Genomic DNA, 20,988 nt, shown 5'->3' on the forward strand with positions numbered 1-20,988 from the left:
CATCCCTATCAGTGCGTGTCCTGACACTGTTTAAGCAGTTTGTGGAGTTTGCAGTAAGTCCCTGGGGTTTAGAGGCATCATAATTGCTGACTGACAGTTTTCTCTCCTCAGATGTATTTTGTGTGCCTTTAAGGTGTAGTGGGATATATTTGGTATTATTTAAGTTCCACCACCCCACCCCACCCCCACCCTCTCTTTCACTATTCAACTCTTGCTCTCGTGCTCCTGTTTTACTGTCATCTGTCTATCTGTCTGTCTTTCCTTGAGTCTGACTGTATCTGTCTCTTCCTCCTCGTCCTTGTCTTTATGCATTTCTCTCCATTTGCTCCCGCTGTCAGTGCAAACAATTTGCACTGCAATATTCCTCTGTCTGAGGAGAGGAGGGCCTTGAGATGTCCCATGTGTCTTGTATTGTAGGTGGTGGAGACAGGCAGTAGTCTGACTGTAAACAGACCTCTGTGACCGGGCGGTTTATTTGCGTGGACAGGCTTTTTCGGTGGCTGTTTCACGCGTCACACTACTCCGCCTCCAGGAAGACGAAAACCGTGACTTCCACAGGAGCCAAGGCATCGGCGACGCCGCACACAAAAGGCAGCAAAAGGCAGAAGATTAGCTTGAAAGGCCGCGTTTAAAATATTCACCATGACAAAGACACAAGCTGATTTCTTTTTTTTTACATTATTTCCTTTTCAAGGCCCCCGTTGTGACGTTTTTATCTCGCCCTCGCCGTTTCGCCTTCTTTGTTGTTGTTTTTAGGTTCCTGGCAGATTCGAGTGGATGTTCAGGAATGAGCGCTCTCTCTCTATCTCTCTCTCTCCCTCTCTCTCTCTCTCTCTCTCTCTCTCGGGCGCGCGCGCGCTTACGGTGACCCAGTTTGTTTGGAGTGTTACAAAGAAAGGGAAAGAAAACATCCTATAGGGAGAACCCAATCTGCCCTCCGGAACTCAAGCTTGAAGAACCCTGAAGAGCACGACTTACAAAAAAGAGAGAGAGGGAGGGAGGGCTGCCCCTTACCTCCCGTCATCTGGAACCGAAGCGTTAGAGGCGTGATGCCCGCCTCTCTCTCCCCTCACTGACTGACTGACTGACTGCGGCGCGGGGGGCTATGGAGAGCCTGGCCGTGCGTTTGGGCTTTTTCTCCCTTTTCCTAGAGGGGGTGCCAGTGGGGGGTGGAGAGGGTTGTCCTGTTCTGTTGCCCGGTCTGGCGATAAGGCAGCCTTACGGTACACTGGGCCAGCATGGCTGCCGGGGAGATGTGGGGCTGTGGGGTTGAGGCTGGGGTTTGTTATGCACCGGTCACCATGGAATCGGTCAGAGGGGGGGGCAGTGGCACGGCCGTCCTGGGTTTCCTTCTAGTCTGGGGCCTAGAGGGCTTCGGCTTGTGGTGCAGCTCAGTCATGACACTGGCCCATTTTACACACGGCTGAGCACTAGTGGTCAGGCAGAAGAGGATGGCCTCTCTCCCTCCCTCCCTCCCTCCCTCCTTCCCTCTCTCTCTCCCCCACTGTCAGTTTTCACCCCATCTCTCCAAAGCTATGTTTTGTTTATGAGAACAGCCATGTGTTTCATAGTAACACTCAATATTATTACCATTTTAGTTATTCAAGTAGGACAGTATGGTTGGTTATGGGTTTTTTTGTTTTTGAGTGTATTTTTTTTGTAGTCTCTGTGAGAGGACAACTTGGACAAACTTCCTGAAGTAGGAGTCACATCAGTGCAATGGGCCCACCTGAATGAACCTGTCATCGGTGACGCATTGCTTTTTAAGGCTCAGTGATTACAGCGCTTCCATCGCGGTCCCCTCCCCCCACCCCCAGCCCCCACCGTCTCTGTTGCTTTGAAATATGACTTTCTCTGCAAAGGTTAAACAACAAGCTGGTGTGATGTATGGCTCGGGGCCCTCGTCTCCTGGTTTTATTCCTTCTGACACAAAATAAATATTCTCACCTCTCGTCTCGGCCACTGAATGGCTAAAATCAATGATGGCTAATTAATGCAGCTGAAGAGGAGAGCTCTCACTCTCTCTATCTCTCTCTTCACTCTCTCACCACTTTTTTCTCTCCCTTTCTCTATCTCTCTCTCTTTCTTTCTCTCTTTCTCTCACTCTCTCTCTCTCCACACCCTCCCGGCTGCTGCCAATGTGTTTAGCGCTCACAGCAAATTATCTCAGAGGGCTGGGAGACATGTGCCCGAATCCTAACGCAAGATTAGTCACCTGCTGCCTCTCGCTGGTCTCACACTGAACTGAGCCAAACACAAACAAACAAATAAACAAATAAACAAACAAGGGAGTACACATATAAAGGGCTATGCACTCAAATGGTAGTGTACAGTATCTGTTTATGGTCACTGTTGTACGATGGACGTTCCTAAAGCCATTATATCTACAGTCCCTCTATTCATGTGTTCATTAGCTTAAAGACATGTGCATAGCCACAGATATAGCAAATGGCAGGTGAACAGAAGTACCACAGGTCAGTGAGCCGTGGTATGAGCTGGACATGTATGTTTTGTATTGTCTTATTTTAGAACTCTATTTTTTTTTTATCTATAAGCACCAAGAGGACTGCCATCCAATTTCGTTGTATTCTGTGCAATGACATTAAATAATTATATTCTATTCGATTGAGGAATTTTCTGGATCTGCTCTGGAGCATTCCACAGGATATCCCAAGTGTCCTGCCTCATAACCCCTTTCATTCGTGAGATATAGATATTTTATCCAGTCTGCTATTTCCATGTCCATAATGTCCAGAGTCATAGAGTTCATATATTTTAGTATCAAGGGTGATGATTCGACTCGGCACCAAATTACTCAATTTTCCTCTCCAGATCTCCTGGCAAAGGGAGGAAAAGGTTAATCTTCTTAAGAGATGATACTCGCCAGCCTCCTTTGCCTTTTACATTCTACCCCACTGGGACCAGAGGATCAGAGAGAGTGAGGTGCAGATGAGCATCATCTAGCAGTTTAAATGCAGAAGTTGAGACTCTCAAGTGACAATGCTGCTTTAAGTATTAGATTTTGTTCAGCTACATCCAGCAGACAGGTGAGTTGAGATGGATATTTGTATTCACAGACAGCTAAACTCAGTTGGCCTTTTAAGGTAATCCACTTTGGGTTCCAGCGCCATATGAGGTCATGAGGTAGCTAAGGTTCAGATCAGGTCATCTCCATCCATACAGCTCTGTTCAGATGCCTCTATCTGAGGGGCCCATGCATTCTTACCGGCCTTGATCTCAAGCCAGCATGGCCCAAAATGCTGTGCTATCTAGGGACTAGTTGGCACTTTTAACTTATTGGACTGGATTCACATTCATGTTTAAACAACTTGCTGCTGTACCAGGATCAGTGGTCTGAGGGGGAGTTGCTGTTTATTCCTAGAGCAGTGTCCAGGGGGCTGTGCTTTTGTCAGCTCTGAAAGGACACCTGGATGATGATGTCTCTTCTAGCAGGATGTGACATCAGCGCTTCCATTTTGATCCCAAATTCATGCTTTGACATCAAAGCTCAGTGCTCGCCTTTCCTGTCGGGGGACTCCAGTGAGATTCCCATCGGGGTGCCTGTTGGAATTAAAAACAATCAGCTGTAATAGACAGCATGAGAAGAGGGAGAGAGTTCAAAGTGACTTTATATAATTTACGACTCCTTTATGTGAGAGTTTTTCATGAGAGGACAGATATTCTGTCCTAAATTGCATTTACTTATCCTTTTCATCCCAGTGCAGCACCAAGCAGCAGCACATCCCATTTATGGTGTTCTAATGTGGCCTACCTTTGGGCTTTTTAGTATTAAGGCTTGTATAGTATAGGAAGAGAGGATACTGTGCCGACGACCAAAGTTCAGTCCCACTGGGATTGTGTAAGAGTTTGTTGTGCCACTTGCAAGAGTTGGGAAGAAGTTGCATTGTTGTGAACAATGAATTTATGTATCAGTTTACAAATGCAAGATAATACATGTCTGGGGGACTACAGTAATATTCTACATTAAACACATTTCTCTAATCAAAGTCCACAATACGAGAACACATTAGTTCAATTCCAAACTAAATGTGTTGACCCTGATCCCCTTTTGGCTGCCTCACACTGGACGTGCACACGGACTGCAGCAGCAGCAGCGCTGCATTGTAAAGCAGTGTGTTCTCCTCGGCTATTGATTTATTGTTTTGTGGCTAAATTCGTTGGCAAGGCGAGAGGTCAGACACGATGACATCCATCAACCATCCAATTGGGGTGTGGTAATGGAGCTCGTTGTTAGAGGTCGAGGGAACGGGGAAGGGGGGGGGGGGGGTGTTGGAGAGAAAAAGGAGCAGGAGGAGAAATCTGACTCCTGCTCTGTCTCGAGGGCGTAGGGCAAGCCAGAGCAATCGGACGGGGTCAAGGTTCGGCTCTGTCCGGTCACATATCATGGGGGTAGAGGGGGATCAGGGGATTGGTGGTGGTGGTTTGGGGGATAAAGGTGAATCCTAAACGTCCATCTCTGAGGAAATGAGTTTTTTTTTTTTGCATCTGTAGAAAAACTTTTTCAAATCAATCTAAAGACCATTTTCTCCTTATCCCACTGGTCCACCAGGACACTGTGTCTTTCTCTCTCCTGCTGTGTCTTTCCTACCGAGACTGTCCTTCTCTGGCAGATTAGCTGGCCTCACGGGCAGCGTGGTCACTCTGTCCTCAACGTGCTGCTGTAATAATGTCCATCTTTCATGTCCAGATAGTGACTCACCTCTTCTTCCTCTGAGAAATGTGAAATTTCACTAGCCACCCAGAAACATGAAAACTTTTACTTAAGGTGACCTGGTCCATTGTTTTGGGTTCCACTCAGAATGGATAAGGTGTGTGTAAACCTGTCATGTTGTCACAAGACACATACCATAACAAATATATGTGCTGATGCTCCTTTCTGAGACCCAGAGGTCAAGGTGTTTTGCAATATACTGAAGCTTGGTGGTGTGCTTTCTGTGTTGTTCAGCATATAACAGAACCATTCAAGTCTTGCCTCGGCTATTCAGTATCATGGCCATGTTCCACCACAAAGCAGACAAGATGACTGAGGCAGTTAACATACCTTTAATGCTGAAGGACAAACAGTTATTTATACTGCAGTGTCCTCATATCACCCAAAATGTAACTTCCTGTATGTCGTTTTCTCCCTTTTCTTTCCAGGCTTGAGGGGTCCTTCTACGAGGTCATGTCCGTCGACTTTGAGATTGACAACTTTATCAACCTGAAGTCCACCCAGACTATCCGATGGCAAATTGAGTATCCAGCCATGGGCCTGCAGGCTGAGGTCCTCTCCCATATCTACATCAGCCAAAGGGACATTGGGGGCATAGTGCCTCTGGCAGAGGTAAGACTTGTTAAGTGCCTTTGCAGTGAGAGCTCACCAGGCACAGTTCTATGGAGCACTCTGGTCATTCATTTCTTATTTGGTTTAGCTTTTTAGTGTCTTGTATCCTTTTATTGGTGGCTTGGGTTAACTGGCAGACATAGAGACACCAGAGGAGATGTTTGAGAGGTTTGCTGTGTCTTTTGGAAAAGTGGAAAATTAGAAAAAAATCGACTTTTATTTCATTGCATGTCCAGTTAGTCGTTGACAAGAGGAACTCCTCTTGTGTCGGTTGACAAAGGCCAAATTCCCTTAATGTTTAATGGATAAGTTTCAGTGATTTCCCAAATACCCTGATCATACTCTTTCTGCATTTCAGCCTTAATGTGAAGGCCTAGCCCACTAGGCAAGCCTCAGGCAAGTTGAGTAAGCCATCGTTTTCCAAGAGCAACGCAAATACCGTTTTTGAGTCACTAATTTCTGACACGGTGGCATTTTTAACAAGGCTCTCGTTTCCACTCATTTAACACCGAGTGGTCAGGGCCAGAGGGGAGGACCCCCTAAATGTCACAGGCGCCCATTATTTGCACAGCCCTGGTGCTTGGCCGCATGTCTGTCCTCCAGTATCACACGTTTCCATTTCTTAATAAGAACCCGCAACTTTCTCATTGGGCTTAATGACCAGACCTCACCGCCCCCAAGGTCTGCTCACTCAACTTTGTTAAAGGTCAGGATGTGTTCACTCCCCAACCTCTGCCACAAGCATCCCCCCTACACACACACTGACACACACACACACACATACACCTCTGCCACAAGCATCCCCCCTACACACACACTGACATACACACACACACACACACACACACACACACACACACACACATACACCTCTGCCACAAGCTTTTCCTCCTACACACATACAGACACACACACACACATACACCTCTGCCACAAGCCCCCCCCCACACACACACACACACACAAACACCTCTGCCACAAGCATCCCCCCCTGCACACACACACACACACAACTCTGCCACAAGCATTCCCCCTACACACACACACACACAAACACCTCTGCCACAAGCATTCCCCCTACACACACACACACACACACACAAACACCTCTGCCACAAGCATTCCTCCCTACACACACACAGAGACACAAACACCTTCCTTCTCCCCTCTGTAGTGCATCTTGGCCGCAGCTGGTGGAGATGAGAGGTGACGGGACGCGCGGCGGTGGCGTCCAAACAGATCGTGCTCTCTCCTGGCGCTGGGAGCACCGCACCGCACCGCACCGCACCGCACCGCACCGCACCGCACCGCACTGCTGTTTGTCTCTGCCACTGGCCTGCCACCACCGGGCTGTCTGGCTGACAACGACAGACCTCCCTGTGGGGAGGTGGAGGTGTTGCTTCCTGACCTTGTCCTCCCTGTTTATCAAAAAAGGGGAGGCAAGACATTTCAAACTGAAAACAAAAGCAAGGGACAGAGCAGGTAAAAGGGCTACCTGTAAAGCCGTCAGGTAAAAGGACTACCTGTATGAAAGTGGGCTGTGTTGTCCTCTCAGGGAACAATAACTGCTATATCTGGCCATCTATGCCACATTTTCATAACATTAATATCCAGAAAACATTTGTTTGAACTTAATATTAGAATTTTTATATCTAGCTGTGCTAAAAAATATTCGCTGATATTAAATTTGTTACTTCTGACAATCACTCTGTTCTGAAGAGGTGCACAAAGCATCAATAAAATACAATAGCTCCTGTGAAATTCAAGTCAGTAGAAACTAAATGGGTGATCTCGTACATACATACAGTATGCCAGATACCAGCAGTGTAGGCTCACAGTGATATAACCCATTGGGATCGCTGGAACTTTTATACCATTTCAGCATCGAGTCTCACTCACATAATCTCATTTCCTGAGATATTTTGCATCTAAATTTGCCAAGGTGGAGATCAAGAGATAATTTAAGACATTAGATTTTAATACTTCCTCTCCAGATGAGACAGGAAGATTCTCTCAGACTGAGTACAATTTAATACCTTCCCACAAATGTGAATATGTGATCTTACTTGCTGCTGGTTTGAAGGTTAGAGGTGGTTAGGATACTCTCAGAACTGATGATGGCCTGGTGATAACGTGGCTTCTGGAGAGGCAGAGAGAGGATCCAATCTAGTCACCTGAAGAGGTACACAGATGAAAGCACTGGAGGAGAGGCTGGGAGAGATCTCATTAGACCTGCACTCTCATCTGGATTAGCACTGGGAGCTGGACCTCCACTGGTGCCATTAAGGACTGCCAATTGAACACCATCTTGACTTGAGCACAGCAAGGCTTGGCAAGAGTGTGTAAAGAGTGAGAGAGAGAGAGAGTGTGTAAAGAGTTTCATTGGTTCATATATCCAAGTATTTACAATACAGACACATATTCTCTCTCTCTCTCTCTCTCTGTCTGTCTGTTTTTTCACCAGCAGACACAGAAAGGATTTTAGGTATCATGATATACCTTACAAAATATGATTTAGATAGAAAAAAAACCCTGTCTACTCAGTTTTCCTGTTTTCAAACAGTAGCAGGTCCTGTTTTTGGTCATTTGGTAAAGAGAGGTCCTCCTGAAACTACCGTCCATTACATGTGATTAAGCTCATAGTGTTGAAAGCTGGCTTTTTATAACGGAGAGGCCTGGGAAGAGGTGCATTTTGGGTACCTTTGACTTGAAAGGCTGTGATAAATTGGATCTGTGAGGCTGTTGCTTTATCTTTAAAGCATGGTCATTACTCTGCTCGGGGCTTGTTATGGTACTTTTGTGTCCCTTGCTCAACAGAATACTCTCTCTTTTTTTTCTGCTCCATTTCAACATGATTATTGGTCCCCCATCTCTCTCTCTCTCTCTCTCTCTCTCTCTCTCTCTCTCTCTCTGTCTCACTCTGTTTGTTTTTCCCTCAGAAATATGCCATATTTTTTTCTCCCCTCATGCTGATTTATGCGCTCGCAGTCCCAGCAGAGTCGACAGCAGTGCAGGGTGGATGATGCGTAATTAATTCTTAATTGGAACACTTGTTTATCTTTGTTGTTTGAAGATTCTGAAGAGGCTCTGGAATAACCAATGGGCCTGGCGCAGTCAGGATGGGCGGAGTTCAGAGCTTGGCTGTTTAGATGGATCCCTCCTTAATTTGCATTCTTTTATGTGGAAGGCAAAAAAAAGAGAGAGAGAAAACAGTGAAGTTTAAATTTAATCAAATGCAGTAAACTGTTTCAATAAAGAATACACCATAAAATCTGAGTCGTGACTCGACTGCACAATCAATCCCCGAGTTTAGCAAACACTATAGTTATTGTGTTTATGAGTTGGCCTTAATGATGGTATATTTCAGCTTGCTTTCTTCAGGGTTTTCATGGAAATAAATAGTTTTCGCTCTGTTAATAACCTTTAGATGCTTTGTGCTGTGTACCACACCTGAAGTTTAAACTTAAAATATTTTGCGGTTGACTGATTGTGATTATGAAATGGTGCGTTCCCTGCTTAGAGGACAACTGCATGTGATTATAGGCTAAAGTAATATCTCTTTTTTTTATAGGCCACCAAGCAGCGATTTTTTTAATTTGTAAGGTGTACAGCGTGATCGTTGCATCATAATTCATCCCCAGCTTCAAGAACGGCAATATCATCAAATATTTCCAGCGCGGAAATGCATAATTGTTAAATAATAAAGTGTTCATTATGTTTTTCTCAGTCTCAGCCTTCAGTGGTGTTTTTGCATTCCCCTCCTGAAGGCTCGAGTGTCAGTTGCTCATGCAAATCGAATGGAACTGAAATGTTCTCCTCGGTCAGATTCGCAGGCTCTGATTCATTTCCTCTCCTGGCAGGAGCCCCCTGCAACGATCTTCCCGTGACTCCGCCACTTTGAAGCGAAGAGGTCGTTCGCGTCAAAGGGCTAGATTACGCGAGCGACGGCACCGTGGTGTTACCAGTACATCTCCGCCGACCACTGCCGCCCTCTTATGTCCACTCTCTTATCTCCGGCGCGTTAATGTCGCCACACAGAGGCATGGGGCTCTCCACTTGCTCTGTGTCTCTAAAACAAACCTGCCTGGATACATAAACATCCACTCTCTTTGCCTTTGCTGGCACTTCAAAAATGCTGTACACGCCGACCTTACAACCGAAACAACAGTGGGGTTGCAATCAAGGCCCAATTAATCATGTCATATGTCAAGCAGGGCCAAACAGCAACCGGGTCATCAGGAGATTGGAGCTGGGGGGGCGCATCTGAAGTCCATTTCCATATGGAGCCAGCACTCCAATCAGTCAAGCGCTTATTAAGCTCCATCATCACTGTTATAAATAGAGCTGCAGGCAACCTGCGCCTAACCCTTGGTTTAGCGCTAAGGGGCTAAGTCGAGTGTGTGTCTGTGTTTCTGTGAAAACAATGAAACTGGGACAGGATGTGTGGTCGTACTTGAGGGAGGCAGTAGCAGCGGCTGAAACAGTAAAACAAAGCTGGTGGTAAGGTGCTGGGTGTATTGACTTTATACTTTCAGAGGTGTTTTGTAGAGGGACATAAAATGAAGTCTGAGTATGCAGTTGGAAATTAGAAATGGGTGATGCCATAAGTTTAGTTTAAGTAAGTAAATAATAGAAAGGAAGAGGGACACTGAAACGAAGAAAGAAATGGAATGAAATAAAGAAAGATGAGAAGGAAGGAAGAAAGGATGATGGTGAGGAAGGGTGGAAGAAGGAATGAGGGATAGTGAGGAAAGAAGAGGAGAAATGTACCCAGCGGAGCTGCTGGCAGGAGAGCGGAGTAGTGAGGAGAGAAAAAGGCTGTTTCAGACAAAATTAGGCAAGTTCTTAAAGTCAATTTGACAGACATGTAAAATGGAAAGCCCGGTGGAATTCCAACAGAAGCCTGCTTTAATAGGCCCAGTGGGCGGCGGAGGCACCGCTCTCTAATGCAATTAGAGGCTTTGGAAATTGAAAGAATGATCCTCCTGTGGATGTTCAGATGGGCCATTAGGTTTCCTATCTACAAAATGTCTTCATCCTTTATCTCCATTCTCCTTTTCTCTTCAGAATTTCCCCTTCTTCTCCTCTCCCTCTCCATCTCTCCTTCCCTTTCCCTCTCTCTCTCTCTCTCTGTCTCTCTCCATCTCCCTCACCATCGCTCGGACTCCCACTTTGCGGCTGCCAGCTATTCTTATTCTCGCTCTCTCTCTTCCTCATTAGCCAAGAAGACCCGATGCGAAGCAGAGCAGCTCTTGTTGTAGGCTACAACATATTACTCATGGGCGTAAGCAAGGGGCTGCCGCGTGTTGTTTTAATAATGTGGCATGATGAATGGCCGTTTCCCCGTGGGTCACTCCGTAATGGCGGATTGGACGCTCGTCGGCGAGAGAATCACGCAATCAAATGCGCCGCTCCGTGTGTAAATCGAGGGGGCCTCACATGCTCCTGTCGCTGGGGTAACGGCAGAGCTCTGGTGGGGTGCCTCGAGTGAGATTCCCCGCGCACAACGAGACAGATCCCCCTCTGACAAAATGGATTGCCTCAGGTGTGCTTACAGGACACACTTGGCTTTGTTGTTCATGGGTTACATGTCATAGTCAATCATACCTCTGTGGTGTACGTCGCAATCTCGGCACACTCTTTCAAATGTACCGCCTTTTTACTTCTGAAGATTTAAGGTGATAGCCCAGCAGATACCAGTTAATAGTCCTTTCAGTGTTCATTTACCTAATTACATCTGAGTTTATAGACTGTAACTATGTTAATAGCTGGAAGTACCCCAGAATGCTGCAGTGCAATGGTAAAATATGGGTGAGAGTGTTTCGATAAATAGAAGTATAATGCATTGATGCAGTGTTTTTCCCCTCTGTCTTTAATGGTGTGTTATAATCAGCCATCTGCACACAATTATCATCGACTTCTCTGCTTTTAAAGGGTGTTATTGAGTTTGTCTCGAGAGAGGGAGAGAGCCAATGCACTGACCTCTTCAGCGTGTTTGTGTTGATTTTATAGACTCTGTCACTTTCAATTTAAATGGGGGGAAATTGGGTTAGCGGGATGGTAATTGGCATACCCATTTGCAAGCTTACAAATAGCCGTCAGCCGCGCATCTGTCTATAGGCAAGTCATTTTGAAGACGGGGAGGTGAGAAGTCGAGACTTTGGAGTTGTAGGTGTAATTAAAACTCATCATCTTGGAGCGGGGGGGGGGGTGTTTGAGGGTGTGTGGGTGTGCAGCTCTAAAGCCTGTCAGCAGTCCTAGTAGCCACCAACCACCCACCCACACCCCCTCCCCTCTAACTGGTGGTCACTACTCTAACTGGCGGTCACTACTTCCCCCAAGGGCGCTTCATTAGTACTGGTGCCCTCTGTGACCAGGCTGGGGCCCCTCCGGTCAGGGATGCCACCGGATCATGGGTCAGCTGGAAGGGGGCAGCTTAGGGCTGCTTACTGTTTGGGCCTTTAGCATGACCGGACCTGCTGTGTGACCATGGCCTGTTTAGGAGGAACGAGGAGGCGGGAATGCATAGAGAGAATAGCGTTGCTCCTAATAGACGAGCTGTAATTAAGATTGTCACCCAGCTAATTGTCAATTACTTCTGTGCCATCGGTCTCAGACAGAGTGGGGTTTTTATCTGTTTCGGGCAGACTTCCCAGACGCCTTCCTGCTCCCCCACCCAAATATTTCACCACTTTCTCTACCTCTGACAACTTGCCCTGTGGATCTTTTTCTGTGCCTTTTGACTTCAAAGCAAGTTAGATTGCTTCATAATTTGCTTGGGTGAAATGGAATTGTGAGCAGCATATATGTGTGTGTGTGTGTGTGTCTGTCTGTGTGTCTGTGTGTGTGTCTATGTGCACGTTGTGTCTGTTAGTGTGTTTATGTGTGTGTGTGTGTGTGTGCCTGTGTGCACATTGTGTCTGTCAGTGTGTATGTGTGTGTGTGTGTGTCTGTGTGTGTATATGTGTGTCTATGCTTTGTTTGCGATTCTGCAGGGGAGATTTTCAGTAAACAGTTTAGGAATGTTCAATGTTCTCTGGGCCGTAGACAGAGACGAGGTCCTGAAAGGATGTCATCAGGGGTGCATTTGTCATTTCACACAGCCAAGCGGGGTTCCAATTTCATTCATTTGAATCCGGCGCATGTGATCTACCATTTTTAAACACCAGCATGTGTTCCCACCACCACCACCACCATCACCATTGCCACCATTGCAACCCCCCTCCTCGCTCAATTGTCAGAGTTCACTTATTTTCATCTAAACAAGGACTCGCCCGCCGTTGTGGAACAAATAAGCGATGCATTAAGGCAGTTAAATCTAAATTTGTCTCCTGTGTGGCGCGCAGAGCGGCACGGAGCAAGCTGGGGGCAGGCGCGCTGGATGCACTTGGTGTGTTTAATGGGTCCACAGTAAATCGCTGCTAAGTGCCTTTACCAATTTGCCCCTCACAGCTCAGGAGAGTAAAACAAGGGAGACAGAAGATGCATGGCTTAGAACGGAGGGGTGAAAAAAAGGAGCACCTGAGAGGAGGATCAGAGCTGGAAGGGGGAAAGATAGAGGAGAGAGAGAGAGAGGGACAGAGAGAGAGAGAGAGAGAGAGAGAAGGAGGGAGAGAATGTTAGAGAGGGACAGAGAGAGAGAAGGAGGGAGAGGGAGAGAGAGAGGGACAGAGAGAGAATGAGAGAGAGAATGTTAGAGAGGGACAGAGAGAGAGAAGGAGGGAGAGGGAGAGAGAGGAGAGAGGGGGACAGATAGAGTGAGAGAGAGAGAGAGAAGGAGGGAGAGGGACAGAGACACAGAGCAAGAGAGGGCAGAAAAATGGTGGAAAAGATCAATTATTTTTCAAATTGCTGTGGAGGGCTTGAGGAAGGGAAGGGAAACGGGGCATCGGAGAGAGAAGGAGAAAAAAGGTGCACGGTGGCAGGCTCTGTTGTGCACTTAACACGGGTGGGTGTGTGCCAAACAGCTACACACTTGTTAGGGAGATGAAAAAAAAGGCAAACTCTTAGGCGGCCTAAAATATTGATGGTGAGAATGTCCCCGCGGTGGTCCTGCGTTAAAATTTAAAAAGACATTCCCCACGTAAAAGAGAAAAAAAAAGGAACGCAGTCCCCGCTACGATGTCGCCCGGCCACACGAAAACAAATTCGAGACCGCTCCGGCGATAGGCTGAGACATCACTAACGCAGTCATAACACAATGGTTCCTAATTGGATATTTGGACAGTGATAGAAAGAGCGTGAACTAAGCCAATAATCGACTGCTTACAAGAGGGAAAGGCAGTGCAGAGGTGTAATCAGTCACCCCTGTGTGATACAGATTCAGCTCTAGCAGCAGGTCGGCGCTGTACCCACACACATTTATGTGCCCTCTTTGGGTCTTTTCACCAAACGAGCATTAGCGATTAGAACGCTTATGCCTTGTTTGTTTTCTACTCCCCCTCCCCCTCCAAAACATTTAATTGTTTTGAGTTTGTCCTCTTGAGCTTGTTAAAACAATGTTTTACCATCTATCACCATCAGAAGACTGTCACAATAATAAGCCAAATGAACATGAGGCCAATTGAACAGGATTGGGCTTTTCTGAGGGGACCGTTCTCTTTTGTTCAGTCACCTGATTGCTTCTTGCAAGTTTTGGCGTTAATGAGAAATAATTGCCTCTTCAAGCCGCCTAGAACACAATAGCATGCTATGAGAGCCAGCTAAGATAATAATAATAATAATAGCAGTTGGAAAGCAGTGTGATGAATGCTTCCCTGGCAAAGGGATGGTTTTGATTATTTCACGTTAAATGAATTACTATTGAGCAAAGCAATGTCATTTGGTTTAAGTGACATTTATTGACTGTCATTGTTGGAATGTCTCTGAGCCATCTCTCAGTGCTTTGTCAAGCAGTCGTCAATGGAAACACTTGGAATAGGAATTAAGTGTAACAGTGTTGACAGCAGAATCCCACAAGCCATAGAGAGAGAGAGAGAGAGAGAGAAAGTGAGTGAGAGAGAGAGAGAGAGAGAGAGATACTTTGTGTGTCTGTGTGTGTGTGTGTGTGTGTGTACAAACATGATTTCTACATCCACATACAGTGTAAATCCTATGTCTGTGATACTACACATCCTGTATGTCTGTCCCCTTAGCAAGTTGTGTTTTCAGTCAGTGGCTGCGGTTGCCCACCCAGTGCACCAGCACGCCCCCTCCAACCCAATTAGCCAAAAGTAGCCAGCTGAATCGAAGTGTCTGTCACACGAGGGCACCGGCCTTATAGGCTTTCAAATCCAACCCCTCGTTAACCAATTAGCCTGGCATTTGATTAGCTTCAGTAGCCCGTGTTTTCCAGCATTTTCCGTGCACAGCTATCGACCAGACAGAAATGGTAGTCATTATTGGCCTGTAATAAAATGCATTTTTTGCACGGGAGCCCGAGCAAGCCCAAACGTACGCCGCAGTGCTTCTTGTTCCGTACACACAGACTCAGGCCATTACCTATTCCCTCGTCTACTATTTATGAATGAGTTTCGACTGCATGCATGCTCTCTCAGCACCTCTGTGGTAAATACATGTGTGCAGTCTGTCGTGCACCTCCTCTGTTTCTCTCCAGAGCTCGAGAATTTGTGAGCGATTCTATTCAGATAGATCACTAATTTGGGCCCGAGGTCGTGGTGATGCTTTATTGATCGCTTCGGGTCATTCGGCTGAGCCACAGGGACCGGTGAGCTGTTGTGCCGTGTTTGTCAGGACTTTTTTGGAAGTCCTGGAGTGTTATTGTATTTCTGTTCAGTGCTGTGGTAATGCCGTAGTCCTTCTGACTGACTGAACTCACAACAGTCCAAGTCCAACTCAATCTCATGGCAGTGAAGTGAGATTTTTTTTACTACGTCTCCCATGGGTTTGATGTGACTGCTCTTCAAGTGGATTGAGCAAGAAATTGTGAACAGTTATGAATAATGAAATCGTAGAGGAAGGCCACACTGAAAATACTTCAAGTTAGGCCGAAGGAGTGCTGAATACTAAAATATGATACTACTTTATTGTCAGTTTACACTGAGATCTCACCACATACACTTATACAAGACAGAATACATAAAACAATTCTATATCTTACAGCACATCACCTAATGTCCCCTGGGTTAAGAACGCATTGGTTCAACTGGTTTTGTTGGTTCAACTACAGAGTATATTGGTGTAAAAAATCATTTTTATGTCTGTTGTGTGTGAAAGAAAGGACTCCTGTTAGAGGCCAGAAGCTCACATACCAAAGAAAAACTATAATGGTAACGCAATGGTAAAATGAAATACTGTTGCTTCTCACAGGATTTGATTTCAGCACTGGCTTTACATTCTTTTAGTAGCTCTTGCCTGTACACATTTAGTCTAGTCTAGAAAACAGTCTTGAACATATATTATGCATGCTGCACAATTGATAGCTACATTTCTGAGATACATTTTGACTAGTAGCTCTCATGCAGTGGAAGGAGAAATGGTTTCAGATAAGTGGATTACTGGCAGTTGGCAGACCACAAAAATATGATCAAGGGTCACAATTGATTTGGGCTCAGGAGCACTCACAGGCTCCAAATGGGCATAAGACACTGGCTAATAAGCCCAGCTGTGCTCGGAGCTCCTCACTCAATGGCCCTCTCGAACAGGCCTGGCATCCTAATGACATGCCAAATGCCAATTTATTTACGGAGCTGATTTAGGCCTTCCTTTTCAGGGCTGATGCTTGATGCCTTTTGTCAGCGTGTGTGCGGTGAAGAGTTCTAGCAGGAAGTCACAGCTTCTGGAGTGCCTCGTTTGCTCCGAGAGTTTGCTTGAGTTGAGCTCACGACAAGAATAATATCAGTTAGTCCAGCATGGCGACAGAGCCTTAATTTGGATGGTGATGGTGGCTGCTCCTCCTAATGGCGCACCTTGTGCCAGATGCGCTGAAGATTTACCAGAGTGTGACAACAGATAGCTGACAGTATTGTGAGTTTTGTTGTGTACCGCTTTGTTCACTTTCTCTTTCCCTGCTTGTGTGTGTGTGTGTGTGTGTGTGTGTGTGTGTGTGTGTGTGTGTGCGTGTGTGTGTGTGTGTGTGTGTGTGTGTGTGTGTGTGTGTGTGTGTGTGTGTGTGTGTGTGTGTGCGTGTGTGTGTGTGCGTGTGTGTGTTTGTGTGTGTGCGCTTGTGTCTTTGTGTACCAATTAAATAGCATGTCCTCCCTAAATAAATGTCATCGTCTACACTAAGAGAGTAAATTGGTTGGTGTAGGGTGTAAACAGGCGCTGGACCGTAACGAGAGCGAGGACCGTTAGAGGAAATAAGATGCATGGAGGTAAGGGCCGGGGGGCTCAGGCAAGTCACAAAATTAAATCCCCAATTTCTCCAGACGGACCCGCAGCGATAGCCCACTCACGTGTTATCTGAGCTGTGAAAGTGGCTGACAACACGAGACGCATTATTATGTCTGCCAGGTTAGGTTATGTAACATAATGAACATGATTTTCTTTTTTGTTCCCCACACAGTGCCACATGAAACTTTCCCAGTAAGAGTTGCTTATTGTGTTGCTTATGACACAACTACCGGTAACTCAAAACATTCTTCTTTTTCTGAGCGGGTATTATGTTAATCACTACTCCTCTTTCAAAAGGATCCTGAAAGATATTAGATGTTATTATGCATTGTTATAAACATTAGAAAATGTTAGAATATGTTTCCCATTCCAATTGTCTTAGTCAGAACCAGCTTTTGTGTAAAGAGTTGCAATATTAATGAACTATTAATTAAATGAATTAACTCATTCTGAATACGCTCTTTACCCTATCTTTTCCATGGCCCCCGTTGACATGCGTCCTCAATTTGCATGGTATCTTTATAACACTGTTTTCATAATGGTTTATCAGATAGGTCTTTCTCCGCACCCTCTTTCTGTTCCGGAGGTCTTTTCTGTTGTGGAGGCCTCGTCCAAGTCTCTGAGGCAGTCATGGTTTGAATAGTCACAGTAAACCCGCGTTCCTGCTAATGCATTAGTTGCAGGCAGGTGACCAGTCAAACTGCGTTATCTGTATCCGGCGCCACAGACAACAAGCTGCTGCTTTTGAAGATTGCACAATGCATGTCATATGGGAGAGCACATAGTAATTTGCTGGGACAAGCATGAAATATTTTCCTTTCCTCTTCCCTTTTTTGCTGCCTTTTTCTTTTTCTCTTTGGAGACATCAAAAGGATTGTAAATTTCCTGAAACTGTGAAATATAGTTGCACAATTGATATGAAGAGATTAGCGGTAAAGTCCTGTGACTATCATTTATTGCAGCGTAGAGAAATGGTGTCTTTGACATATTAATCAGTGTGGTCAAATTATTTGATGTTGCGACAGATTAAAATGGACGCAGCACTATGAAGTCGAAGAGCTAACCCAAAATGTGAGCCTTTGAGTGTGAGTTGTGAATGCAAGGAAAGACTCCCTTTGCTCCAGTTCAGAAGGGTAGTAAGTATGTTTGTTGAACATGTACTGTAACTGCAACTGTGTACACATGTTTTAAGTAAATTGTGCCTGTGGTCTGATGTATTTATATAGATGAGGCTTTGTTGATTTCATCAGATCAAAGATCTTTTTCTTTCTAAGCCTTAGGTTAATCAATGCAGAGTACACATACAGCAATAGCCATGACAACACGTTTCCTATTCATGTCTACTTTTGCCTAAGGGCAAAATTACTGCTCTACTTCTCCTCGCATCCCTTACCACTACTACTTTAGATTTCATCCACTATCTTGTTCAGGGTTTACGTAAAGAGAATTGAGCTTCATTGACTATAAGAATGTCCAGCTTCAACTCTAGAAAGCCATTTAAAATCATCAAAGCCTTAAAATGAAGTTAGTGTGTGAGTGTGTGTGTGTGTGTGTGTGTGTGTGTCATCACATCATATGTCTTCTTTAATTTACATACTGTACATGTTAATACGTTCACAGTAACTAGCACCTCATCTTCCGAATAAAAACAGCTACAATTTAATAGACTATACTCTAAGTAAACTTTACTGTAAATCAACTTTGCAGAAGTTGCTAATGTACTGCAGTCTCACTGAAGCACACACACATACACTACTGAGCCTGACTGAGTAATCAACTAATCACATTGTTTGCATGTGGCAAAAATGGGAGGCAAGGCCTAATTGTTTGTTATTGCTCAGTTGGTGGCCCTTGGTAGAGCAGTGAGTCTGTCTTGATTAGAGCTGCTGCTACAGGGCTCAGCTAGCCGTAAGAGGAATCAAAGGGTTTGTTGTATATCTGCTTTTCCCCCACTACACTCCCTTAAGGACCGACACTGCTGCACACTCCAGTCTGTAGCTTCCTGTTCAAATCACCACTCTGGAGACGGAAACAGGGAGACACAGATATCAAGGCAGACGACGACGACTGGTGGAGTGAGGCACTTGGGTGTCACGTCCATCTGTGGATATCACACTGCGGTCCCTGATGCCGAAAGGAACAAAAAAAATCTATGGCTCTCCAGGAGAAAGTCTCCTGGAAATGATTTGTAGATATCAGGATGGAAGATGGATTCCTGTCTTTGCAGCTTCTCGCGATGTAATACATAGTTGTACTGAATAAAAGGCCTTAGCATGAATCTCAATCATGCACGCCATGCCTAAGGAGCTTCAGCAAAGATACATACAGTAGTATGATACAGTAGTAGATACAGTACAGTGTGTATGTGTGTGTGGAAGTGAGATAAATGCCAATGCTTCAGGGAGTGCTCAGAGTAGGCAAAGGAGCTTTTACAGTAGCAAGAGTGAATCACAGCTCCCTCTCCTCTCCTCTCTTCTCTTCTCCTCTCATCGTCTGTGGTCAGTGGAAGCCTATTCTTTTGGTCCCTATCTTCCCCTGGCTTGCAGTCTGTGTGTGTGTGTGTGTGTGTGTGTGTGTGTGGCATGGCAGCGAGGTCGTCGGTGAGCCTCCTGCTGTAACACACTCGCTCGTAATTGCCACGGATACGGCTGATGGGGCCGTCCAGGCTGACCCGCTCTCTCAGAGCAATTACCGGGCTTTTCATAAAGTTGAAATGTCATTCCGGCTTGGCGATTCCGAACGGCCACCAGTCCCTCCTGTGATCCAGCCTGGATAAAGCCGGAGGAGACTGTGTCACCTCCCCAGGGGGGTTGGGGGCAGCGTCGGGGTGGGCTGTCGCACATTAAATATTTATACAGTAAATACTGAAATTAATATGCGCCTAAATAACTGCGGAAGGAGAGCTCATTGCTCATTCTGGAAAGGAGGGGGGCTCAGACTGTAATGAATAGCTAACGTCCTCACGTCAATGAGCGGGGGTCGTGATATTGATCCAGTAGCCTTTGTGTGCTTGTTATCATCTGCATAAATGCATAAATGCCACCCTTCAGATTATGCTCTTGCGCATTTTGAAGTGGCAATTTTTTTTTTTTATTATTGTTTTGTTGTGTTCTGAGCCAAAATTATTCATGCATGCAAGATGTGTTTGAGATAATATAATACAGACGTATACCCAGTATTTCTAAGAGATTGGATTGGAGAAGAGTTAACAGAGTGAAGGTACTAGTAAGTTTAGAGCTCTCTGACTTCAATGCTTTTGGACAACACTGTTGGATGACACAGACGAATGCTTCACTTACAAATGCATTACAGGGTTACTTTTCCATGACATGCGGGGGTCTTACTAAGGTTTATCCATATCTTCACATACTGTATGCATAAACCTTTATACAACCAACCAGCAGATGTATACCCAGTGTACAGTGTAATTGTATAGGGCTTAGTGCTGCCATTTTACAGCTATTACCAAGTAAACCTCTGATGAGGGTAAATGCTCACTTTTTCTCTCTCTCTCTTCTCTCTCTCCCTCTATCCCTCTCTCTCTCTCTCTCTCTCTCTCTATCCCTCTCTCTGTATATCTTTCTTTCTGTTTCTCAGGACACAGAGATCCTGAACACTGCCATTCTGACTGGACAGCGCGTCTCCGTCCCTGTGAAGCTGGTGACCGTGGAGCAGGACGGCACCGTGAGGGAAGTGGACGGCATGGTGGGCTGTGCGTCCACCGATGAAGACGTGGTGAAGGTAGCCGACCCCCCCCCCCCCCCCCAACTGCACTCACTGAAGCTTACATTGATCTTTGTCTTCTCTCTCGGTTTTATCTCTCCCAGTGAAAATTCCCATCACATTTAATCTTGTTGCCTACAGTGTACCTCAAAGGGTATTACTGCTGTTGTTGTTGCAACGTGTAACCATAAAGCCTGAGATGTAGGCCTACTCTTTTGTAGCATGGATCCACTAGAACGTGCATATGTATGCATGTTGTAAAAATAGCCCTGACAGAAGCACAATGCCATGTCCTGGACTCTGCCCAAAAACAGAGGTTGGATCTTCCGACAGATTCAATATTGAAGCAATTTCCTGTTACAAGAAGGGAGGTGGCTCTTTAAATACAATCAATACAGCCGAGCAAGAAGCGTTTTCCCTACCACCAGAAGAGAAACTACAGCAACAAAGCGTGTTATTAGCGCGAACGTTTACTTCTCAATTGCTGTCTTTGTCACCCAGGGCAAAGCACCAGAGTAGAATGTAGGATGTCTGTGTACCTCGGGTGGGAAATTGAACTGAAATTCTTTGTCAAGTTTGTTGCTTGAAAA

At 45.6% G+C, this 20,988-nt stretch overlaps 1 protein-coding gene across 1 annotated transcript in view; it reads left to right on the forward strand.

Moving 5' to 3' along the window:
- Positions 1-20,988, forward strand: part of LOC143106838 (transmembrane protein 132C) — a 160,117-nt gene that overhangs the window by 113,286 nt on the left and 25,843 nt on the right. The window contains exons 5-6 of the mRNA XM_076271313.1: positions 5,161-5,344; positions 20,273-20,416. Coding sequence (XP_076127428.1) covers positions 5,161-5,344; positions 20,273-20,416 — 328 coding nt within the window. The remainder of the gene's footprint in view (positions 1-5,160; positions 5,345-20,272; positions 20,417-20,988) is intronic.

The sequence above is a fragment of the Alosa pseudoharengus genome, unplaced genomic scaffold (assembly GCF_046254945.1).
Source record: "Alosa pseudoharengus isolate Yale_2024_CS ecotype anadromous, Long Island Sound unplaced genomic scaffold, YU_APseudo_1.1 YU_APseudo_1.1_scf_6, whole genome shotgun sequence".
NCBI classification, from domain to species: domain Eukaryota; kingdom Metazoa; phylum Chordata; class Actinopteri; order Clupeiformes; family Clupeidae; genus Alosa; species Alosa pseudoharengus.